We start from the raw sequence: 25805 nt of genomic DNA on the forward strand, positions 1-25805 counted from the left end.
TTAGAGAAAGCAGGAGGCTACACAGGAGGAGGGAAGCCTCACACAGTATGGGGACTTGAGAAACCGTCGCCCACATGGTTTTAATGTTTATTTATTTATTTATCTTTGATTTTTGAAAGAGAGAGAGAGAGCACGCAGGCGTGTGTGCAAGCAGGGGAGAGGCAGAGAGAGAGAAGGGGAGAGAGAATCCCAGGCAGGTTCCACGCTGTCAGCGCAGAGCCCGACGTGGGGCTCGGACTCACGACCTGCGAGATCACGACCTGAGCCGAAGTCAGACGCTTAACCAACTGAACCACCCATGCGCCCCGATCATGCTAATATTTTTTTATATGAGTGTGTGTCGATCTGCTCCATTGAGGGTACAGCCAGCTTGAGTTCCAGAAGCTGCCAGTAGGGCTACATCAGCATAAAAGGCTTCTGCATAGAAAAGAGAGACTTTGTTATTCTGTGTTCTGTTGGAACGAGGAATCTTGGGCCTCACACCCAGAGTCCTCATCTGCCTCTTTAGTCCAAGTCCTAGAATGTCAGAGCTAAGGGCATCTTGGAGCCAAAACACTATACAGCTGGGGAGTAATTCAGACATAAGACACATTGGTGCCCTATTACATATAATAATGGCTACTACTTATTGATTGTGTAAGACATCGTGCTAAGCACATTATATGCATTTGTGAACGTGTGTGTGCGTGTGTGTGCACAAATATACTAAAGAGACCAAACCTCGGAGGGAAAAATAGATAACAATAGTTATTGTTGACCGAACGTATAAAACACATTGCTAAACAGATTATACATGCGTGTGAATGCATAGGCGTGTATACGCACATACTATGTACATATATGTAAGTGCGTGTATGTGTGTCTGTAAAGGGAACTGAGACTCACAGGGACATGATGGAGGTCACAACACTGTTGCATAAGCAGAGCTGGGACTCGGGGCTTGGAGTCCAGGGTCCCTTCCACCAGCTTTGCCCTCACCCTTATTTCGCCGTGGGTGGGAGGATACGAACACGTGCAGGGATGTCCCAGCAAAGTCATAGCCTATGGCCCCAACCCGTTACCCACAAGCACATCCCCCACCCGACCCCCAGTCCTCTGGGCAAGTTGACAGTAGGCTACGAGAATTGTGTCTCCCGAAAGGAAATGTTGGCTAGTCCCAGTACCATAACTCGGACCTTTTTTGGAACCAGGATCTTTGCAGAGGTTAGTCAAGTGAAGATGAGGTCCCACAGGATTAGGATCGGGGCCAGTGCCTGGCGTCCTCACAGGAAGAGGGAAATTGAAGATGGAGACTCGGAGAGAGCACCATCCATGCTTACGATCCAGGAACGCCAAGAATTGCCAAGCTACATCGGAAGGTGGGGGTGGGGGGGGACAGGGAAGGACCCTTCCCCCCAGGTTTCAGAGGGAGTATGGCCCTGTGGCCACCTTAATCTCAGACTTTCACCCTCCAGAGCTGAGACAATATATTTCTGTTGTTCAAAGCGCCCCCCCGCTTCCCACCCCAGCCCTGGTCAAGTGCATTTTGCTACAGCAGCCCAGAAAACCAATGCGGCTTCCATTTCCTCCCGGCGCCTGTAAGGGGTGATCAGAGGCTGCTGGAACCATCAAGCTGCAGACACCCAGTGATGAGGCGCTAAAAATAAAAGCTTATTTAAAAGTACTGAAAGGTGGAGATATCATTAAAAAAAGAGAGAGAGAGAGAGAAAAGAAAGAAAGAAACGGCACTTCACTAATGAGGCATAGCCTCCGAAGAGCCTCTGGGCTGCCCCAGCCACTGGGTTTTTGAGATGCTCACACCTCCCTCCCACCAGGGCTGCCTTAGCCTGGAATCTCAGTGGTGACGGCTTCCCTGACACCCGGGCTAATGAGTCAAAGCCCAGCTGGGTGTCAGGAGACAGGCGCTGCTCCCAGAAGCCCTAGAGGAACCTGTTGCAGGGGAGCGAGACCAGGGAGGGGGGCCCAGCCCCACCGGACAGGACTCTTCGCCCTCTGCCAAGCCCTTCTGCAGCACAGAAGCGGTTAACATTCACAAAACTGCATGGGTGTGTTTGCTTCAAAGCAGGCGAAGGAGGCCCAGAGAGCATGAGCAGCTTTCCTGAGGTCACACAGCAGGGCAGGGGCGAACCCAGGATTCCAACTCCAGCCCAGGCCCCAGAGCATCATTTCCTACCCTGATCATTCTCCAGAGCCCCAGCTTCTGAGCAACGTCTGGTGCTCTGCTCTTGACAGAGGTCTTCCACCCACAGGCTCACGAAGCACACAGAGCCGGTTGCAAAAGCTCTGGCTGTCTACAGCTCCTGTCCACGGTGGCTTGTTCAAGGCCACGGATTGGCCCAGCTGGGACTCAAAACCATGTCTTTGCATGCCTTTAAGAACAGACAGGTCCAGCAAAAGTAGAAGGAAATATCTGGTGAATTCACAGCCAAATGCATACCCCCAGCTCTGCTGGGTGACCTTAGGTGAGTAGCTTGCCCTCTCTGGGCCTCAAAGCCCTCAGCTGCGGAAAGGGAATGATACTCCCTACCAGGTAGGGCAGTTGTCCATTCGGTTATTCAGATGCTTCCAATGATTCCCTGCCTGGTAGGGAGTATCATTCCCTTTCCGCAGCTGAGGGCTTTGAGGCCCAGAGACGGTAAGCTACTCGCCCAAGGTTACCCAGCACGTCCAAACTTTATCAATTCACAGTACCCTTGCCATCTCAGGAAATTTTTGGTAAATATCCGTAGGCCAAATCCCTAACAATTCCGCTTGTTGAGTAGTTAGGTCCAAACAGCTTAATAAGTAGCCTGTATCCTGACGGCTTTGTAGTCATTTGAAAAAGTAACACACCTATGAAAAGGTTTGCATTCGTAAATAACTAGAATCACAGCCAGGGAGATGTGGGTGCCTCTTGGGCTCTGCCGAATTTCTCAGATTTTGGCAGCAGGCTGGACTCTGCCCCTTTCATTCCGTTCCATGCCGATTTTATCATAGTTTTTGCTTCTTAATGTATTCACGGTAGAAAACCCAGCTTTGCAAAAATGAGGCCTCATCAAAAAGAATGTACCTCTATCTGATGTTGGAACAGCTCCCACAGGCCTGAGAGATAGCCCTTTGTCTCCTCAAAAAAAATTTTTTTATTTGTTTTATCTTTATTTTTGAGAGAAAGAGAGAGAGAGAGAGACAGAATCTGAAGCAGACCCCAGGCTCCAAGCTGTCAGCATAGAGCCTGACACGGGGCTTGAACTCACGAACCGTGAGAACATGAGCTGAGCTGAAGTTGGACACTTAACCGACTGAGCCACCCAGGCGCCCCTCAAAATTTTTTAAAAAATCTCATAGGGTGCAGTTCCTGGTGGCACCCCAGGCATGCCTCGGTACACAGTTTGGAAACTGTGGTGTGAGGCCCTAAAAATACAGCAATGTATAAACAGACACGATCCACATTCTCATGGAGCCTGGTGTATGTTGTAGATGGAAGGAGGAAAGACTGGTCTGTCTATCACCCCCTCCAGGAAGGCCTCCCTGACTGCCTAGGCTCAGTCATGTTTCTCTTCCTGTGACCTCCCTGGCTCCTCCAGTTTCACTGATCACAGCCTTGGCGGCAGCATATTGACACAATCTCTCTACGTGTTCGTAGAATCGAATGCGTAACTTACTTGGTAGGATCGTATCCAGCGGGGTTTTGCGTCCCTCGGGCCCAGCAGACTCAACAAATGACAGTACTTGCTACTATGACTGTCGTCGTCACTGTTGGCGGAACTGATGTGGTCTTTCTCGCACCTGGAGGCTTTTGTTGCAACTTCCCTTCTTGGCTGGTGACGTAGTGCTTGGCACCTGAGCTCCTGTCCGGAAGACATAGACCACGCCACCGAAAGTAAAGGACCCCACAAACTCAGCGAGGGTTTTGTGCGTGGCACCCCAGGGAGGCCCTTAGGATTCCCCGGAAGGCCCTCTCTTCACAGCTCTGCCCTCGGAACATTGCAAATGCAAGCTGTGGATATTTCCTGACCGGGGCAGAGCCCCCGTGGCCACAGCGTGGCCATAATACTAGCTTCCACCAGTGGTCACCCCCGCGGCCTCACCTTGGCTCCCATATGCCGGGCTCCAGCTCCTGCCCCCATCTCTGTCTAGAATTCCTGTCTCTGGGAAGCAGTGGCTCCGAGGAGTTCATGAGCCCGGGGGACTGGGCACAAGACCGGCCTTTCCGCTACCGCAGAACCACTAAACGCACAGGACCTATGCCCGGCGGTGCCATGTGTGCGTCCCAGCCCCGCCACTCACCAGCGGTGTGACTTTGAACAAAGGGCGTCCTCATCAGAAAGAGTGACCTTGCCAGCCATAAACACAGGAGCTCACAACAACGCATCTGCCATCCCGTAAGGCTCAAGTTACGTTGCCTGCTAATTACCACACAGTTTCAGTGCTTCCTTACTTGGTATATTGCAAACCACTCACAGCAATAACTTAGGGAATCCATGGGGCGCCTGGGCGCTCAGCTGGTTAAGGCTCTGACTCTTGGTTTCAGCTCAGGTCATGATCTCCCGGTTTGTGAGTTCGAGCCCCGCATCGGGCTCTGCGCTGACAGTGTGGAGCCTGCTTGGGATTCTCTCTCTCCCTCTCTGCTCCTCCCCTTCTTCTCTCTCTCAAAATAAATAAATAAACTTAAAAAAATAACGAGGGGTGGGAAAGGACCTGGGTGGCTCAGTCGATTAAGTATCCAACTTTGGCTCAGGTCGTGATCTCACAGTTCGTGAGTTCAAGCCCCGTATCGGGCTCTGTGCTGACAGCTCGGAACCTGGGGCCTGCTTCAGATTCTGTGTCTCCCTCTGTCTCTGCCCCTCCCCCACTCACACTCTGTGTCTATGATTAGATTTTTTTTTTAAAGGAGGCTTCATGCCAAGCATGGAGTCAAACAAGGGGCTTGAACTCATAACCTTGAAATCAAGAACAGAGCTGAGATCAAGACTCAGACACTCAGTGGCGCCTGGGTGGCTCAGTTGGTTGAATGTCTGGCTTCAGCTCAGGTCATGATCTTACAGTTCGTGAGTTCAAGCCCCATGTCGGGCTCTGTGCTGACAGCTCGGAGCCTGGGGCCTGTTTCAGTTTCTGTGTCTCCCTCTCTCTCTGCCCTTCCCCCACTTGCACTCTCTCTCAAAAATAAACATTTTAAAATTATTAAAAAAAAACACTAGGGAACCTGATTTTGACATTTTGTTCAAATGTGCTCCAAAAATGTGCATATTTTTCCTACAGTTCAGGAGAAGGGAGAAAGGAGGAGGAAAATAGAAATGAGGGTAGGTCTGCGATCATGTCTCGTACCGTCAGTCCAACTCAACTGTATTCCTGAGAACGAACAGGATTGCAACCAGAACTGTTTAAAAGCTTAAATCACTGATTCTCGGCCGGAGGTGAACTTGCTCCCCGGACACATCTGTCAGCCGCAGCTCCTAGAGACGTTTCCGGTTGTTAGGACGAGGGGCCAGGGGCGCTCCTGGTATCTATGGGTAGCTGTCGGGTGTTGCTCAGCCGCCTAAAAGGCCAGAATGGCTCCTCCACAGAGAACTACCCGGCCCAAAGTGTCCGCAGCATCTACATACAAACACCTGTCTTAGATGTTTTTATTTCTTCTTTCTTAATGTTTATTTCATTTTCGAGAGAGAGAGAGAGACAGAGTCCAAGCAGGGAGGGGCAGAGAGAGAAGGAGACACAGAATCCGAAGCAGGCTCCAAGGCTCTGAGCTGTCAGCACAGAGCCCGACGTGGGGCCCGAACTCGCGAACCACGAGATCATGACCTGAGCCAAAGTAGGATGTTTAACTGACTTAGCCACCCAGGCGCCCCAAATGATCTTATTTCAAAGTATGGGTATATCCTCGGTGTGGGAATGTCATCACCCAGCCACGTTTCAGCTAAGGATGGGGCTTGGTCCAGTCCATTTATGTAACAGGCAGGAAAAATGGAGTCCAGAGCCAGGAATTGGTTAAATAAGGAGTGGGTTCAACTCTCCCCAATAAGTCATAAGCTGCCAGGTGTCATTTATGATGCTCCTACTGTATACTTTAGGATCCTATATGATAGTCCCACTGTAGAGCTGGCCCTGAGCTTCAAGCATGCTTTCACGAACTCATCTCCAGTGATGGAAACAGATACTAAATAATTAAATACAATCAGCATGTTCACAGCTGGGGTGGAGGAAGAACTGAAAGATTAGTGACTCTCTTTGGGGTAGAGGGCATCAGGGAAGGCTTCCTGGAGGAGGAGAAATGTGGCCTGAGTATTGAAAGGCAAGGCTTATCCAGACCAGGTGGGCAGGTAAGGTGTAAGGTGAGGAACGAGAGGAATATTTCATAACTTAACAACACTACCATCCAGCATTTACTGAGCACCCATAACCTGCCAAGAACATGCTAACCACTTTATACTCATTATCTTATTTAATCTTTCCCATCCCTATGAGATAGATACTATACTTACTTCCATTTGACTGATGAGGAAAACTGAGGCTCAGAGAGGGTGTGGCCCTTGCTGGAGGTCACCCAGCTAGGACATGGTAGAACCCAGATTGTAACCCAGATTCCATAGCCCCGGCCGTCCGACCGTGCCCATGCGTCACATGCACCCAGAAGTGGGAGACAGCGAGAGGGATCTGAGGAATGAGAAAGAGCTGGATATGAGGTGGATGCAGAGGGACGGTAATGGAGACGCTGGCCAAAGCCGGATCAGACCGGCTGTGAGTGGGAGTCCCCAGGGATTCGCATGATCTCACCAGAGCTGCTTCGGGCTTGCTTTTCAGCGGAGGAGTCCCTGGCATGTGACAACCCCGGCTTACCTGAAAACGGGTACCAGATTCTGTACAAGCGGCTCTACCTGCCGGGAGAGTCCCTCACCTTCATGTGCTACGAAGGCTTTGAGCTCATGGGCGAAGTGACCATTCGATGCATCCTGGGACAGCCATCCCACTGGAACGGGCCACTGCCCGTCTGTAAAGGTAAAGAGACCTACTCCCGACCCCGGACAGAGGCACCTGCTGATGTCGGGTCCGGCTTCTTAGGATTCTCCGTCTGTCCTGAAAAGCCGAGCTACTGTATTTCATTAAATCTAAGATACTGCCATTATTTTCTGCATCGCTGAGGAAGGGGGAAAAAATTGCTGCCAATTAAACTATGGCACTGTGCCTTCTTCTGGCTTAGCATTTTTATTTCTACTTACTGAAGGCGCTCTTTAGAACTTAGATTTTTATCACAGAGGAAAACCATTCTGCTCTCGACTCCTCTTTGGTCACAGGGCTTAAACACTGCCCACCTCCTGCGCCCCGTTTTTCCAACCACTTGGTCGCCAAGGGTCACAACTGCTCCCCTGTTGCCTCTGGGGTGGTCACACCCACTCTCCAAACGCAGAGCGGGGTGCACTGTGGGGTGGGGATGGGGGTGGGGACGGTGCACAGGCATCGTGAGCGCCACCTGGTGTCAGTGGAACGAATAACATGCCACTGGTTGTAAGTCGCGCCCCATCTCAGAGATGGTTAAAAGCGAAATGTATTTTAGCATCAGTGAAAGACGCATCATTGAAATTAAGTTTTGGATCCATTTATCTGGGTCTTTAAGATGTGCTATTAACAACAATATCTTAAATCCGTCCAACTCTTGAGGCCAATAGATCTTAACCTTTTATGGCAATCAATGCCCCTTTGAGAATCAGGCAGAAAGCTCTGAATTCTCGCCCCAACAGGAATGGAAGTGTGGAGTTTTACCTTTCTATGTGGGAACCCATCACCTCAGTGGATCCCCAAATGCCTTATTGATGAACTTCAGCACTGAGTCTTAAAAATGTTTTCCAACAAGCATTTCTACTGCTAGGTACCTGCACAAAGTAATTGCAAACGGGTATTCAAACCAGCACTTGTGAATGAATGTTCATAGTGGCCTTGTTCACAAAAGATGGAAACAACCCAAATGTCCATCACCTGACGAATGGATAAGCAAAATGTGTCATATCTGTATGATGGAATATTACTCAGCCATGAAAAGGGATGCATCCATAGCCTAGATGGACACTGAAAACGTGTTGCTAAGGGAAAGCAGCCAGACGCAAAAGATCACATATCCTATGATTCTGTTTATATGAAATATCCAAAATCAGTAAATCGATAAGAGACAGGAAGCAGGGTGTTGGCTCTCAGGGCCTGGGTGGAGAGAAAGGAGTACATAGTTGGTACAAAATGTCCTTTTTAGAGTGATGAGAATGTTCTGGAAATAGATGTGTTGGCTGCCCAACATTGCAAATGTGCTAAATGCCACCAAATTGTACACTATAAAATGGTTAATTGTATGTTATATGAAATTTACCTAAAGTTTTTTTAATTTTTTTTTCTGAATTGCTTCATTTAAAGCCTCAGTACCACTAAGATAAATGAGGCATCTTACCCATTTTATAAAAGGAGAGGCTCAGAGAAGTTAAGAGACTTTCCCAAAGTCACACAGCTGTTATGAGACAAATCTGGGATTTGAACCCACATCTCGTGATTGGAAATTCCCTGCCTCTGCTCCAGTGGGCTGGCTCCAGCATGGGCTTCACAGCTATTAAGCTGATAGCCTCCAACCAGCCAGTCACCTCAGCATTAGAACCACCCAGACTGTTTATTAGAAATAAATTCTGGGGGGATTCCTGGATGGCTTAGTCAGTTAAGCGTCTAACTTCGGCTCAGGTCATGATCTCACAGTTCATGAGTTCAAGACCACATTGGGCTCTGTGCTGACAGCTCAGAGCCTGGAGCCTGCCTCAGATTCTGTGTCTCCCTCTCTCTCTGACCCCCTCCCCCTCTCAAAAAATAAATAAACATTTAAAAAAAAAAGAGAGAGAAAGAAATTCTGGAATCTACCCCAGATCTACAAAATTAGAATCAGAGGGGTAGGACCCTAAAATAAGCATTTTAACAAGCTCTAGGTTGCTCAAATCCACTTCAAATTTGAGAACCATTTAAGGCAGTGATTTCCAAACATAGAGTGCAAGTATAAACAGATTTCAGGTCCCTGCAGGGGAGATGCTAATTTCACTGGGTCTAAGGCAGGACCCAGGGAGCCGGTGTAACTAGCATCAGGGCCGAGTCTTATCATCAGACGAGTGTGGGAAACACGGGCGTAGAGCAGGGTGTTCTCACCTGGAATCAGGCAGAGGCGTATCCTGTGAGCGCAAACACCTTATACACGCGTTTTTAACAAGACGGCAATAGATCCTACGGAAATGCAAAGAAAAATAAGGAATCGGCAACGGGGATTTAAGACAACTACCTTCCTGGAGCACTTGGCGGGCTCGGTCAGTTCAGCATCCGGTTCTTGGTTTTGGCTGAGGTCACGATCGCACAGCTTCGCGAGTTCAAGCCCTGCACCGGGCTCTGTGCTGACAGTGCAGAGCCTGCTTGGGATTCTCTCTACCCCTCCCCTACTTCCGCTGCCTCTGTCTCTCCCTCTCAAAATAAATAAACAAACTAAAAAAAAAAAAAAAAGACAGCCATCTCTCTCCTCTTAAATCCCTTAAACTGCCTTCCTCCTCCCAAATTCCTACCCTAATGTTGACTTAATCCAGCCCTGTGGTTGAATTTATTTTCGAGAGCATGGGAAATCTGCTTTGTAGAGTTAAAACATGGGGATGTTTTCCCCAGGTGAAGATTTCCTGTAAACCTTCTAAGTGCTACGTGGACCTTAACAGGAGTTAATCTGCTGTCGTTGGTAAGTGCTCTGCGTAGAGGATTTGTTTTTAAGAAATCTATTTAAGGATACCATAGAAGGGCCATTTTTTAAAATATTTTTTAATGTTTATTTATTTTTGAGAGAGAGACAGAGTGTGAGTGGGGGAGGGGCAGAGAGGGAGGGAGACACAGAATCGGAAGCAGGCTCCAGGCTCTGAGCAGTCAGCACAGAGCCCGATGCAGGGCTCGAACCCACAAACCGTGAGATCATGACCTGAGCCGAAGCTGGATGCTTAACCGACTGAGCCTCCCAGGCGCCCCATAGAAGGGCCATTTTGGACTGCCCCGGGACTTTTTATATTCTTTTTGGATTAGCTACAAAAGTATCTCGTGCACGAGGTAGAAGAAATTACAGCTGCAAGGGAAGCATTAGCGGCTTTTCCCTTCCCTTCTCCATCCCTTACTTTCTTCCCAGGAAGCCAGTACTAATCACCCCTGAATGCCCTGTCTCCCAGTTCCCTGGGACTCACAAATAGACATGCTGCAAAGAGGGGACAGGGGATGTTTGTTTCCAGGTAAAAACACTTCATACGATACTTTGTGTTTCACTTTTCCCCACTTACCACACATAGCCATCAAGTTTGAAAAAAAGAACAAATGTGGCTCTGCCTTACCTTCTTCATTGCCGCCCGTCATTCCACACTGTGATGTATCACAATGCATCCAGTCCTTCCTCTGCGGGTGGATATTCTAGTTCTTTCGTCGTTTCTGGTTTGTTTGGTCTCCTGTTGCTCAGAAATACCCTTGCCCGTGAAACTTTGGGTGCTGCCGTTTCTCATCAGATAGGACAGAGTACTCAAATTGGGATTGATGGTGTGGGCAAAGATCTGTGGATGCTGAGTTTTTGTGGATTTTTCCAGGTTCTTTTCCACAACCATAGTGATTCGTGTTCCCCCTCTAATAATGTGGGATAAGGTCCGTTTCTGCACATCCTTGCCAGCATTGGACACTATCATTTTTTTTTCCGATGTTGCCAATCCAAAGGGAAGATGCCGTCCAAAAATATGCACATGATCACAAACACAAGAAAAGATAAAGGTTGCTCAATGTTGCATCCCTGAAACCTCTGTGTTCTAAGATAGGTGAGCCCTTGAAGCCCCAGCAGGTGAGGGGCCCCCCTGCCCTCCCCACTTTCTTTCTCAGGCACAACAGTTTCTGGCAGGAAAGGATCTTGGGGGGCCCTTACAGCTTTCTATCCCCTCCATTTCTACCCCTGAAGCCCCGTGACTCTGTAAAGAAATGACAAGTCACTTCCTCTTCCAAAAAAATGTGGGGTGCACGGCTTTGTGATCTGGAGTTAGTGAGGTGACTGAGCGCCAGTGAAAGGGTCAGGGCTTCAGCCTGCCTGTGCCGTGGACCACCTGCGTGCCCTTGGGCGAGCCACCCTCCGTCTCCAAACTTGGTTCCTCTTTGTGTGAAATAATAAAAGGGAAAAGCAGGGCCCAGGAGGCTACGTTTTAACATGTGTCCCAGGGGCCACTGACCACATCCAAGGGACGCAAGTTCAAGGCTTCCTTCTGGCTCCGAGACTGAGTAAGAGTCCACACGCCCCCACACATGTACCGATGTCCAACTCATAAGTTGGGCAGGAAGCATCTGTCCCCATCTCTCCATTTTCCTGTTACCCTAATTCCAGAGATACCTGCAGTTAGTTAGTAAGCTGGCTTTTGAACTAGTCTGTTGGCATCACATGGTAATGACGAAACTCAAAGAGTGACTCTGGCCAAGGCACAGATTAGGAAGTCTCAGTATGAGGACATGAGTATGGCCGGGACTTTGGTGACCTCCCCTGGCGCTCCCTTATAATCCAACTTGTTATCTAAGCCCTGCACCCTGGGGTTTTGCATCCTTGAAACCCATCCATGTGGGTGTATTTCTGTGCTCAACTAGCACGATGTCTTCACTGCCAAAGCCTAGGAATGCCAGTCCCCATCATCTTGAACTTCCAGAGAACTTGCATAAGGAATACAGGAAAATGAATGAGTTCCAGAGAGTTCTAGTCTGTGACAGTGAATGAAAATTGTTTTACAGGGAACATAAATAATAGCCAAATAAATATGGAGTAGAAGCAAAAGCAAAAAGGTTCAAATCAACACGTATCTCAAAGCAGGAAAACTGTTAGGCCTCTGGCAGGATTCTGGATCCCGGGCTTTGCCTTGAACCTCATTGTTCATCAATCTTTGACGTAAGGAACAATGAAAGAGCAGAACCATGTCATTAAAAGCAGAGGCTGGAGAAAGAAGAGCAGTCTTGAGTATAAAGCCTGCCTCCATCCATGCAGAAGCTGTGTGAGGTCAGAAAAGTTGCTTTACTGCTCTGAACCTCGGTTTGTTAATCTGTAAAATGGGGGTGTTGACGATGATAGCATCTGCCTAACGAGATTGTTGTAAGGGTTAAATGAGCAAATACACGTATTAAGCTCTTAGCACAATGTCTGACGTACAGTGAGTGTTCAGTAGTTGTTCACTGTTACCGCTGTCGTCTGGGTTTCTTTCATATCTATCCCCCGCTGTCTCAGGACCCTAGGAAGGGAGGGTGTCCAGGCATTTCCACCAATTCCAGCGGCCTGAGATCAAGAAGAGCCTAGCACTACCTTCAGCAAAGCATGGCGTGGGCTTTTGCCCCTAAAGTTTTGCCTTCACTCCATGCAGCATGAATTCACTCGACATTAACCAATGCTTCCAATTTCCCTTTCAGTTAATCAAGACACCTTTGAACACGCATTAGAAGGTGAGTTCCATAATGAAAAAAAATCCAATAAATCAAGCTAATAACCTAAAACAAGGGCAGGTCCTTGCATATCCTCCAAATGCTTAAATAAAAAAGAAAAAAGCAGAAATCTCATCTTCACACTGCCGAAAATAATTTCAGAATAAAACATATTGTAAAAGAACCAGACCATCGAATTTGCAACCTAGGGTCCCAACTCTGACCTAAAAGGGATTTGCCACCAGTTCATGGGGACAGAACATCTGAGGGGCCGAATGGCCTGAGAAAGTCGCAACCCTATTGTGCAACTTCTCACCCACGTGGTGCTGTTTGGGGGAATTAAATCCGGTGATGCCCCAGGCTCCAGGCTGAGAACCTCAGCCCCACCCCAACCTCCCAACCCCGGCTCTGGGAGGGAAAGGTCTACCTGGGAGGTACCCTGTGGTCTGTTTTCCCCTTGATCTTTCTCTTCCCCAAATTACCTGTCCCTGTGCCCAGGTGGTAGATTCTCCTCCCGTTAGGAATTCCCAAGTGAGGTTTAATCATGGCCAACATCTGTAAAAACTACCCAGAATTTTGTTTTGGCTTTTGTTTTGTGGTTCCTTCCCTCGCAACCCCTCCCATACATAAAACATTCTGGTTTCTTTCTTTCTTTTTTTTTTTTTTTTTTTTTAAGTTGTAGCCAATTAAGCAGTCTTTATTATTATTTTCTGAGCTACTTAGCTTTCTGACAATAAGCAATTCATGTCGAATGTGGGGCTGGGCGAATTACACGAAGTCATTAGCTGCTCCTTGCAACGAGTGACAGTGTGACGATCCGAGGAGGCAGAGCCGGGGCCCACTTGTAAGAGGAGCGTGTGTCAGTCACTCTGCAGGGAAAGAGAGGGCACCTTGTGGCGTCCGTGTCTTCTCAGGCCATCTCTTTGCTGCCTTTCAGCAGCCAATGAACCATGGAATGTCTCAGAGGCCTGGGTGGCTCAGCGATTATGAGTGCCATTGTCATGTTTGGGGCTCATGCATTTGTCGTGGGTGTTAGGATCGATTTTTCAGACTCCGGAGAGGGGCGGTTAATGGATTTTAGATTGGGGCACGGCCGAGCGCCATTGGCCGTGGCCGCGGAGAAATGGCAGAGAGAACCTGGAGCGCCAGCGTGGACAAGAGACGTGGGGTGTCCCGTCAAGCTATGCTGGGGGAATGCCCCCGGCCCCCAACAATTCCCACAGACCAGTGGGAGGTGGTGGGAGGCTCCAGGAAAGGCAGAGAGGGGGGCAGCCACGGCCTCCGAGAATCAAAGCTGGGTCTCCCCAGTTGGGGCGTCTTCGCGGGGTGCAGTACGGAGAATGGACGCGGCGGCACAGCGCCCTCTCCTGGACGGTCTCGTAGAGCGCCTCTGGAAGGCACCTGTCGGTCTGGGTGCAAGGAGCGCCCCTTTTTCCATGAATGTTAAGCGAATCTGCCTTCCCAGTTAGCACATCTAAGATGTTCTCCAGGTCTCTCCTTGAACTGGATTTTAGCCAGATTTCAGCTGCACGCAGCCGCCTCCCCTCCCCCAACACGGGCATGGTGTGACTGAGGTTTAGAAGCGTGTAACTGTCAGCAGCCTGATGACCACGCCACCCAAGGACGGGGCTGGGCTCCGTTGCAAAGAACCAGCCCCATTTCCTCCAGGCTCTGCTCTTCTCTCCTCCGGGGATGGCCCCCCAGAGGCTGAGACTCTGCGATGCTCTGGGAGGGCAGGTGCTCACCTGGGAGCCAGGTACCCACGTGGGCGGGGGGCGTGAGGCACCAGGGCTTCACCGGCTTGTGTGTTTAGTAGCAGAAGCGGCAGCAGAGACGTCGCTGGAAGGGGGAAACATGGCGCTGGCGATCTTCATTCCCGTTCTCATCATCTCCTTATTGCTGGGAGGAGCCTACATTTATATCACCAGGTAGGGTGCTCTGGGGCAGGGGTGGGGCACTGCCATCCACTCCATGACTGGCCCACTGGGGGACTGCGTCTCCACCTGTAGTTTGGGGGCAGGGGTATTTGTGTGCTTGTCGATGACATGACTCAACTCAGGTCTGGCAGAGACAGTCACACTGGGCCCCTCCTGGCCCCTCAAGGTAAGGGCACGATCCCTGACCTCAAAAAGCTACAGCTAAATGAGAGACACACGTTTTTCACACTGCCAGGCACACTGGCATCTGCTCTGTCACTCATTCATTCATTCATTCACTCACTCAGCAACGTGACAAATCTAACACGTCCCAGACATTGTCGTGGGTGTTGGGGATCGTTGAGCTTACCCGAAGTGAGGAAGGAAGATATTCAGCCATCGCTAGAATAGTCACTAATTCATCCAAATTCACAATTATTGATCACCTACTGTGTGCGGGGCAGTGTTGGGGGGTTCTAGGAACAACATCCTCGTGAACAAAGCAGAAGGCGATCTTTGATATGTGGGGCCCAGGTTCTAATGGGAGAAAGATAGACAAGTATATGAGAAAAGCAAATACAGGTGGCTCTTGAACAAAATGAGGGTTAGAGCGCCGACACCCGGTGACTCAAAACTTTGCGTATAACTTTCCACTCCCTGAACACTTCACTGCTATTGACTGGAAACCTTACTGATAACATAAACAGTCAATTAACACGTGTTTTATATGTTACACGTATTATATACTGTATGCTTACAATAGAGTCAGCTAGAGAAAAGACAGTGTTATTGAGGAAATCATAAGGAAGAGGAAATGCTTAAAGTACCACACTGTATTTATGCAAAAAAATCCACATATATGTGGGCTTGTGCCATTCAATCCTGTGTTGTTCAAGGGTCAACTGTGTACATTGGAAGGTGATTAGATGCAGGGAGAAAAGAAAGCTGGGAAGGGAACAAAAGAGATCTGGGGTAGAGGAGGTGGTGGCACTTTAAAAGAAGAGTCCCCACTGAGAGATGACATTTGAGTAAGGACTTGAAAGCAGTAATGAGTCGCTTGTGCAAATATCTGGAAGAGGGGGATTCCACGCAGATGAACAATATGTGCAAAGGCCCTGAGGCAGGCGTCTGCCCAATATAAATTTTTTCTGCCCTAGTGGAGGCCACAGTTTAGTAGTGGGACAGGGGAAATACACAAATTATAACACACTGTGAGAAATACAATGAAGGACAGAGATAAGGTGTGGTAATAGAAGAACCACCTTTTTTTTTTTCCAGTTTGTTTATTTTGAGAGGGGGAGGTGCCAGGAAGGGGCAGAAGAGAGGGAGAGAGAGACTCCCAAGCAGGTTCCACGCTGTCAGCACACGGCCCAATGCGGGGCTCGATCTCACAAACCGCGAGATCATGGCCTGAGCCGAAACCAAGAGTGGGGCGCTTAACCGACTGAGCCACTTGGGTGCCCCAAAGAACCACCTTTTAAATAGGTAGTCAGAGAAGGCTGCTCTGAGGCAACACAGTACCTAGTAGGTGCTCAATAAATGCTCATTATTACTTTTTTCGCTCTGCATGAAACAGGAGCTTGAACCACCTTACAGGTAAAAACTAATTGAGCTTTACCCCTCCCGAGTGAGGGGAGGTAGTGAGGCTCTAGTTATCAGTGACTGGACTAGAAGTTGAGGGCAATTATGACTGTCTCCTGCTCCAGGACAAGTAATTTCTCTCTTTCGTGGTCTCTTCTCCAGATGTCGCTATTACTCCAGCCTCCGCCTGCCCCTGATGTACTCCCACCCCTACAGCCAGATCACCGTGGAAACCGAGTTTGACAACCCCATTTACGAGACAGGGGTGAGTTGGTCTCTCTTCTCCACCGCCCACCCCAGTGCCTCCCTCTTTGCTCCGCACACACTGACATCAAAGCTGAAGGTTTCATTTCCTTTCGCTCGCAATGCCTCTGCCAGAAAGGCACAGCCGCTGGTCCCACCCCAGTACACACACACACACACACACACACACACACACACACCCCGGCCCCGTTGACCGCTATGGGGATGCCCGCTGGGAGAACCCAGCTCTCTTTGTGTGCTAATGACCAGCCTGGAAGGCTCGCTCTTTACATAATGATCACAGAAAGAAATCACCATCTTTTGGCTGCACCAAAAAAACACCCAAGGAGAGACAGTGGAGATGGGTCAGAGCCCACCAGAGGCCTGGTAGCAATGGGCCACATCCCACATCTGGTAGAACTCCACTCTGTATTGAATGGCAATATGCAATGTTCCAGCACATTTGGGTGGCAGACCTTTGCATGGGGTATCAGGGACAAGGACACAGTCATGAACCAAATAGACATGGTCTAACCATTGATGAGCTTATGGTCTTGCAAAGGAGACAGAGATCAACAGTAAGATCAATAATAATAATAATAGGTACCACGAGCCAGGCATCTTAAATATACGATCTCCCAGAATCCCTGAAACTCTTTGTGATACATTCTGCATTTATCTCTGACCAATGAGGATACTGAGGGTCAGAAAGATGCGAAAACGATTTGGCCAAGCTTGCATACAGCCAAAAGCACAGCCTAGAGCCAGGATACAAATTCAAAGTGATGCCGTTAACCATTGGATTATCCCGCCTCCCGTTGAGCCTCAAACAAACAAATATGCCAATGGATGTCTTGGTTACAACAAATCATCATTTTTAGGGACCATGAAAAAAATTGGTCAAGGTGCTATGAGACCTGGCCCCGCCATGCTAACACCTTTGCTGTGTTCTGTTGGTGAGAAGCAAATCACAGGTCCTGCCCACACTTTAGGAAAAGGGATCATGCAAGAGTGTGACCTCTCAGAGGTGGGGAGCATGGCAGTCACCTAGTCTCCTCACCCCCCTTCCCATCTACTGTGAAGCATAGACATGATGGCTTATCCGTGTTGACCCAGAAGGAATTATAGACCTCCATTAAAGCACAAGACAGGGACCTCTTCTGAGGCGAAGTCTACGACTTTTTAGATCTCCCTGCTCCTCTGCCCTGGAGGCCTGGGGTATATTACACATACTCCACGAATATTGGAGAAATTGAATGGGTTGCTACCCACATGTTTTAGACATTCTAGATGCGGCACCGGTAAGAGGAGGTCATATGTTATTTTATATCCTATATACCTTGTTTCCAAATCCTAAAAGAAGGATCTAAAATGCTCATCTGCAAATGAGCATTTTAGAAACTAGATCTTTTTTTTTTTTTTTATATTTTTTATTTTTATTTCTAGGAGAGAGAGAGAGACAGCGTGAGCAGGGGAGGGTCAGAGAGAGAGGGAGTCACAGACTGAAACAGGCTCCAGGCTCTGAGCTGGCAGTCAGCACAGAGCCCGACGCGGGGCTCGAACCCACGAACCGCGAGATCATGACCTAAGCGAAAGTCGGACGCTTAACCGACTAAGCCACCCAGGCGCCCCAGAAACTAGATCTTATTAATACTTATTAGTATAGTGTATCAGTCACCCAGTGCTATAATAATGCCAAGTAACAAATAATTCCAAAACTCAGTTGCTCAAAGCAACAAATGCTAATTTGCTCACCGGTCTGTGGGACGGTGTTTTCAGCTTGTTGCCGCTGAGTGGTAATCCTGGTGCAGCCGTGCTCACTCTCACATCTGGGACCGGCCAGTTGTTGGCCGGGGTGATTCACCTCTGCCATCCACATTCTTCACCTCCTTGCTGGGTCAAAAGACTATCAAGGCACGCTCTGCCCGTGGCTCCATCACACAAGGGTTTATGTGATATGTTGCTTCTGTCTCTTGCAGGAAACCAGGGAGTATGAGGTGTCCATTTAAGGCGAGCTGCACGTGAGAAGGGAACTCACAGATAATGACTCAGCTACAACCTCCTCAAGAGATTCATCCAGAGACCACGTGGCATTTGACTGAAACCGCAGAATGTCTTGTCCGTCTTTTCTTTAGACTCTTTATTGAAGATTTACTGGGGTTTTTTTTCTTCACTGTATTTATTATATTTAAATTTGAAATAGGTGTGGTTGGAGGCAGGCAGATTTATGTGACAGCCTCAAGCCTGAGGGCAGGTAGAGGACCGGCAAAAATGACCAACGTGGAGGCAGAGGGGAAAAAAGACAAAAGCAGAGGCTGGGCTTCTCCATCAGCCACACCAGGCGACAGCGGCGTCAACCTCACGCATCTTTGGGATCCATGCCCATGGTGCTTTTAGGACAAATCCAAGCCCCCAGATTAGATTGGAAAGGGTATCTCTTGGCAGATTAACTTGGGTCGGACTCAAGCTTGAACAGGTCTACTCTCAACCAAATCCTGGGTTCGCTCTTCCAATGTTCTCTGCTTCTCCAAGGTCTGGCCACGGCCCCTCCCCCTCCCCCTCCCCCAGAAGGCGGCAGAGGGGTTAACGTGAACACTCTCATTTGCCACCCCGGCCTCGCTGGATGCTGGCAGAATCAAAAAATGTTTCAGGGTAGATGAGAGATCTGAAAAAGCTGCTGAAGCGTGGGGGTGACGGGGAACGTTGAGGGAGGGATCCAGTCAATAAAATGTTCTTTCCTTTGACAAGTCGTTCAATGGTGAAAGGGAAGGTTATTTATGCTGCAAGTGCCAGAGTCCATCCATCACCTTGTTCTGCAGGCCACCCCCAAGCAGGGATAGTAGATCTGCAGGCTTTGGAGGCATGGGGAACCTCACCCACACAGTTACAAGGGCTTGTGTCCCGGGGGGCAGGTACCGCGTCCCGAAACCCAGGGATGAGTTCTGTCTGTTTTCTTGGAATACTCCAGCGCCTGAGCCCTCAACCTAAGGGAGACTTGTGTGCCTTGTTTCTCTAAAAGGTGTCAGAAGATACTTGGAATCACATATTTCAGAAGGGTCCTATGAGCAGAAACTGCCTTTCTGTTCTCCGAGGCTCTGCCCAGATGTTAGACGGCGGCGTGTGTGCTGACCAAGGAGGGGGTGAGAAACGGGAGCAGGGGATTTAAAACCACGACGGGATCCTGGTCATAGAATTCGATCCCCATGAAGGACAGGAGGAGTTTCAGGTGGGAAGGGAAACCCCAATGCCTCATTCGTCACCTGCACATCCTCAGATTTTATCTGGGTCCTTTCGCTCCAACCCAGTGGGACTAGTGAGTGTGTGGCTTTCCGGAAGATTCTCCTCTGAATACAGGTGTAAAGAAAAGGCAAGGGGTGAGGCTACATGGAAGTGACAGTAAGTGCAAGGTAGGTTTGCCTCCCTGGGACCGTTTCCTCCCTAGTGATGGCCGGTGGCTCAGGGGAAGACAGCCTGCATACTTTTGGAGCCCACTTTGGCGCCCTTCCTCAGTCTCCAGAACTGTTCTATGTCAGCTGGTTTTCAAACAGAAAAGAGCTTTCTAGCCGCCATGCCATTGAGAGAATGGCTGGAGTCCGTATTTTGGTAGCTTCTCTAGGCAGCTCTGGAACAGGCTAGGGCAGTTGGCTTTGACGAGGCCTTCTCCTGGCCAGAAACCTAGGGGTCAGTCTCGGGGGGAATCTGAGGCCCAATACTTTCTCCTTCTTCCAGAAAAGAATCCTGCTTAGAAGCTCCTTAAGGTATGCATTCCTGATACTCCGGAAGAGAGATCTTCAGCCTTCCAGCCACCCAAAACCCACCCCATTTTATGCAAAACAAAAACCAAGAGGGGAATCCTTCCAGATCCACAGTTGAGCCACGTCCTGTTTGGAGAAAGTTCAATGATGCAAGTAATGCAACCGTTTTTTAAAGGGCAGAATCCAATCTTACGCTTTTATTTCTACCTGATGCTTATTCTAACCCTAACTCTGGGTCATCTGGAAGGAAGAACTCTATTAATGATATTTAATTTTAGAACATACTATGGTTACATGGAAACTAAACATTTGCCTTTCATCAAGACTGACAAACTATGAGATCCTTGTTGGCTGTTGGAGGGATAGGAAAGGTGTGGATTTTTTTTTCCCAGGATATCGATGTCTTAGTTCTGTCTTAGTAGTAGAGCACATAGACCCATGTTTTAAACATTTATTTTCACCTAAAGATGGATTGTGTGAGCTTGACAATGTACAGTGTGGTTGAGAAGACAGGTTGGTGTCTGTTTTTCTTTTTAGAATATCTGAATGTGTATTTGTAATATGTAAAGGTAAAAAAAATGACAATAGTGCCAAAAAATGTACGGTGCATTTCATTTCGGCTCACACATGTCTGTTTTTATAAGATCAATGTTAAAACCCATTGGGATTCAATATTTTTGAACAGGATACAATCTTGAGCAACCTGAGAACCTACTGGACCTTCCTACAAGCCACCCTTTGTTTTCAAAGCAGTGGGGAAATACGTTTACAGAGATTCGAGCTTCAAAGAACGCATGTGATGGTGTGTATATTACATGCTAATTCCTATAAGCTGTAACTATCAGCTGCTGCCCTGTGCTTTAAACACGCACATACTCTCGACCCCCTTTGGCTTGGAGCTCATCTTTTTGCTTTTTTGGGGGGGGTAGGTGGGGAGGAGTAGAATTATTTAGCCAGCGTTAAGTATTCTGGTCACTACTTGAGGGCCATCCTTACTTCGTTCCATAGACATGCTTTAAATATGGCCTTTTGAAGCCAGCTCCTTGGAAAGCCTTCGGAGCCTCAGGCTAATAGCTTTGAGAACTGCCCAACTGCCCAGCAGGAAGCCAAGTGGCTACATCATCTGGAATGGAAGTGACTTGGTCATTGTACGGGTAGATTTAGGCTGAGTGTGAGCCTCGGGCAAAAAAAATGACCTTTCTTTGGAGCAAATCCAAAGGGTATGACTTTCCTATGCCCTTGAGTCGTCATGGGGGAGGGGGTCATTCGAAGTCAGAGATGATGGAGTTGTCCAGCGCCCTCCAAGGTAGGCTTTCTCCTGGGACATTTTCATTTTCATTTTATCCCCAAACGGAAGAAAAAGCAAAACCAACTTTCTAAGCTAGAATAATGAAGTCAAGTCATTTTCCACTTTGTATATATTGATGCTAATAAAACAAACGAAAAAGAGGCAAATCGATGAGGTTTTTGTGACGAAAACACTCCAGGATGGCATCAAGGCAGTGGGGGGGGGGGGGTCTGGTGTCTGGGGATTGGATTGGGGGATCACCTGTGGACACTTTGATTGACAAGACAGGCTGCCGACTTGGGAATGGTTCAGAAAACATCGGGGGAATGTTCAGAACAAGACAGGACAGTGCCAGCATCACACATATTCAGCTCGGGCTCTGTCACGACGAAACAGCAGGGACAGGAGGCTTAAACAACACGGGGTCATGTCTCACCGTTCTGAGCTGGTAGTCCAAGTTCCTGGTGCTGGCCGATCCAGCTCCTGGTGAGTCCTCCTTGCCTGCAGATAACCTTCTCTTTGTCTTCTCCTTACAAAGCCACACTCCTGCGAGATTAGGGCTCCACCCTTATGACTCCATTTATCCTTCATTACCACCTAAATACAGTCACGTTGGGGATTAGGACTTGAACATACTTATTGGGGGCGGGACACAATTCAGCCCATCATTCCACCCCTGGCTCCCCAATATTCACATCCTCTTAGTCGAAATATATTCATTCCATCCTAACACCCCCCAAAGTCTTAACCCATTCCAGCATCAGCTGTAAAATCTAGAGCCCAAAGTCTCACCTAAATATTGAAATCAGGTATGGATCACCCTGGGGCAAATTCCCCTCTACCAGTGAAGCTATAAAACTAAAGAAATCATGGGCCGCCTGGGTGGCTCAGTTGGTTAACCATCCCACTTCGGCTCAGGTCATGATCTCCTGGTCCGTGGGTTCGAGCCCCTCATCAGGATCTGTGCTGACAGCTCAGAGCCTGGAGCCTGCTTCAGAATCTCCCTCTCCCTGCCCCTCCCTCTCTCACACCATGTCTCTCTTCTCTCTCTCAAAAATAAATAAGCACTAAAAAAGTATTTTAACTAAACAAATTCTGTCCTTCCATACAATGGTGAGACAGGCATAGGATTGACATCACCATTCTGAAAAGAAGGATTCAGAAGGAAGAAAGGGGTGACTGACGGATCCCAAGTAAATCCAAAGCCTAGCAAAGCAAATGCCATTCGATTTTAAGGTTTGAGAATAATCTTCTTTGGTCCAGTGATCTGCATAATGGGTCCATTGGGGTGGTAGCATTACCCCCAAGCCTTCAGGGAGTGGGGGCAGTCCCATCCCACTCAGCTCTCTACAGCGGTGGCCTCATTCCTGAGGCCCTGGGTAGGGTCATTCTGGCAGAAAAACCAAAGACACAGCCTCACCCTGTAAAACCAATGGGGAAACGGCCTTGTCCCCTGGACCAGGGGTGAGAGGGTCTTTGTCCCCTCTCCTTGAAGAACAGCACACCTTAACAGCTGAGTAGCTGTGTGGTCAGATCCTGTAGAGCCCAAGAAATAACACAGCTCTTCCTTCACTCCGTCCAATTTTCTGTCACCCCTTTGGTTCAAATGGTCAATGTCTTTACACATATGATCCCATCTGCATTCCTGGCTTCTGCAGAGATGACCAGTTAAATTGAGTCCCACCCAAAATCTCTTCAACATACCTTTACCGTTCTCTTCTGGTCAAGCTTTCTCATTTTTTGCAACATGGAGAGGCTGAGAATCCTGCACCCTTTTGCTTAACAAAGTCTTCAATCCATCTCTCTCTTTTTGCGTTTTGCTGTAAGACGTCGGGAAGAATCAAGCCATTCCTCCAGTGCTTTCCTTTGAAATCTCCCCAGCTAAACATCAATCTCATTGCTTCCAAGGTCTACCTTCAGATAAAGTGCTAGAACACAGTTCAGCCAAGCTCTGTCGCACTTTATCCCAATGGTTACCTTTCTTCCATGTTCCTCGATTCCACCTGAGACCTCATGAGAATGGCATTGGCTGTCCATTTCTTTTCCACTAATATTGTATTCACGGCAATGTAGGCTTTCACCAGCTTGCATCTCAAAACCCCTCCAGCCCCTACACATTACTCAGTTCCAAAGCTACTTCCACATTTGTTTTCCATATTTACTCATAAAGTAGAAAGGTCCTGGCAGGAAATAAACTAAAGGAACCCAAAGAAGACAATTTGACCAAAATCTGAGTCCAAAATTGCTTTCCCTGAATCCTTCAAGTTCAATTTGCTCTCCAGTGACTGAGCAGAGGATTCAAGGGGTGAGGAATAAGGGAAGGAAGAAGATTCTATCCACTGACAGTCTTTCCTCTGACCCAAAATGCCACAAAATACCAAACACCAAAAAAAAAAAAAAAAAAAAAAAAAAAAAAAAAAAAAAAAAAAAAAAAAAAAAAAAAAAGAGTGGAAAAGTCAACTGTTCTGTACCTATATTGGTTGTGAAATAGAGATCAGGAAAAACAGGCTCAAATCTCCATCTAGAGCCTGGTGATGACAAACTCCCACGAGTGGGTCAGAATCCTGCTGATTTATTTAAAAAATCAGCTCTTGGGGCTCCTGGGTGGCTTCGTCGGTTGAGTGACTCTTGATTTTGGCTCAGGCCATGATAGGATCGAGCCCCACATCAGGCTCTATGCTGAGTGTGGAGCCGGCTCAGGATTCTCTCTCTCTCTCTCCCTCTGCCCCTCTCCCCTGCTCAGTTGCTCTCTCTCTCTCTCTCTCTCAAATAAAAAATAAATAAAAACAAAATATAAGGCTGCATTTGGCATGGGTGACACATAAGAATCCCAAGAAGCTTGGGGCGCCTGGGTGGCTCAGTTGTTGAGCGTCGGACTTCGGCTCAGGTCATGATCTCTCGTTCCTGGGTCTGAACCCCGTGGGGCTGTGTGCTGACAGCTCAGAGCCTGGAGCCTGCTTCAGATTCTGTCTCCTCTCCCCCTGCCCCTCCCCTGTCTCTCTCTGTCTCTCAACAATAAATAAATGTTTAAAAAAAAATTTTTAATAAAAAATTAAATAATAAAAGAATTCCAAGAAGCTCCAGCCACAAAGGCAGTTGGCATCCATCCGCCAATCCCCCCTAGGACCTTCCTGGACCTCAGGGGTCAGGCCGAAGGCGGGGAGCAGGGCAGGAGAGCTGCGGGCAATCCCTCTGTGCCCAAGAAGGCAGTCCCTGCAGGCTGAAATCTGCGCGATCCCACATGGCCTTCAGAAGAACTTCCTCCTAAGGATCCAAACGCGCTCCAGATGCTCCTGTCACTCTTCTCAAGTCACCCTGTCTGTCGTCCGTTCAGTTGAACTGCCGATGCCTCCCAGGCAGAGGGTTTGTGCAAACGGAAGCCCCAGAGAGGTATGACTATAGGGGTCGTATTTAACACGCAGGGGAGACTCTCCATTAGAATCTGATGGATACGGTGCTCCCGTCTACCGTAGTCTCACAGTACAAGTGTCCTCATTTGAGTCGATTCACCAGTCCACCATTTTGCATGCGCTAGAGACACCCTTGGAACTTGCCAGACCTTTCCTGTTTGCGGAGAACTGTATTAACATACCAAGGACACACCGTGGGTGATGAGAGGGGGAGAGAGCGCCCCCTGTCTGCGGGAGGCAGTGTGGGCTGGCCGGCCGTACCCCGCTTCTGAAAGGCTCTGATGGATGCTTGTTAACCGTGTAACCTTGAGCGAGTGACTGCCCGCCCCCGCCCACCCCCCGGTCCATGAAATGAGAACGACGACGGGGTTGCTGCGCTGCGTCCAGTGAGTTGCCACAGACGAAGGGCTCGGATCGGCGCCTGCGCAGAAGCGCTCTGCAAGCGTCTGCTCCTAGTGACGGGCTTGTGGCGGCCGATGGGCTCAGTCTTTGCTGCGGCCAGTCCCGGGCCAGGGGCTGGGGCTGCCGTGGGGGCTGTGACATGGCCCTCGCCCGCCTGCATCTTCTAATCTCGGGGGAAGGCAGGCCCGAATCTACGAAACGCACAGAGTAATACACGAACACGGATACGCCAGGTGGCGGCATGGCTGGGGCGAGCGGGCGAGCGGGGGATTTTCCACTGGCGTCTGAAGGGTGGGTAGCGTGCTGGGGAAAGTTGTGGGCCGGAGGGAGCACGTGGAGCGAGGACGACGGGAGCTCTGTGGCTGGAGCTGTGCAGTTGCAGGGAGGGGCGGGGCTGGGCCAGACCTCCAAGGCCAGCCTCCGGGAGACCCAGCTGGACTTCCATGTTTAGTGCTCCCTCTGGTGGCCACCTAGGGAATCCAATCCAAGGTTTGGGTAATTCTCAAGGATTGGGGGTGCCGTTTATCCCAGGGACATCGGAGAGGGGGCGCATGGGGAAGCATCCGGGTGGTTACCATTTTCCATTATAAAACAGAGGGTGGGCTTCTGAAAGGTCCCCTGGAGAAAAGCTCCTTGGGGGTTGGGGGTGGGGGCAGGGCTGTCACTCAATCAGTTCTGGAATGGAGATTCCCAGGAAGGAAAGGCAAGGTGAAGAAAGGTCAGAGTGCATCCAGCGCGACTTCAGAACCAAGGTCCTGTTTCCCAGGACTGA

The 25805-nt window shown here is 48.9% G+C and overlaps 1 protein-coding gene across 5 annotated transcripts in view; it reads left to right on the forward strand.

The window, feature by feature from the left end:
- Nucleotides 1–21373, forward strand: part of SEZ6L (seizure related 6 homolog like) — a 69257-nt gene extending 47884 nt beyond the window's left edge. The window contains exons 12-16 of one of the 5 annotated variants that reach the window (XM_039225009.1): nt 6778–6972; nt 12427–12459; nt 14252–14366; nt 16098–16200; nt 18158–21373. In XM_039225009.1, coding sequence (XP_039080940.1) covers nt 6778–6972; nt 12427–12459; nt 14252–14366; nt 16098–16200; nt 18158–18187 — 476 coding nt within the window. In that variant the 3' untranslated portion in view covers nt 18188–21373. The remainder of the gene's footprint in view (nt 1–6777; nt 6973–12426; nt 12460–14251; nt 14367–16097; nt 16201–18157) is intronic. The other 4 variants (XM_039225015.1, XM_039225022.1, XM_039225031.1 and 1 more) reach the window with 4 other exon arrangements.
- The last annotated feature ends 4432 nt before the right edge of the window (nt 21374–25805 follow it).

The sequence above is a fragment of the Hyaena hyaena genome, unplaced genomic scaffold (assembly GCF_003009895.1).
Source record: "Hyaena hyaena isolate Hyena2069 unplaced genomic scaffold, ASM300989v1 scaffold_19, whole genome shotgun sequence".
Lineage (NCBI taxonomy): Eukaryota > Metazoa > Chordata > Mammalia > Carnivora > Hyaenidae > Hyaena > Hyaena hyaena.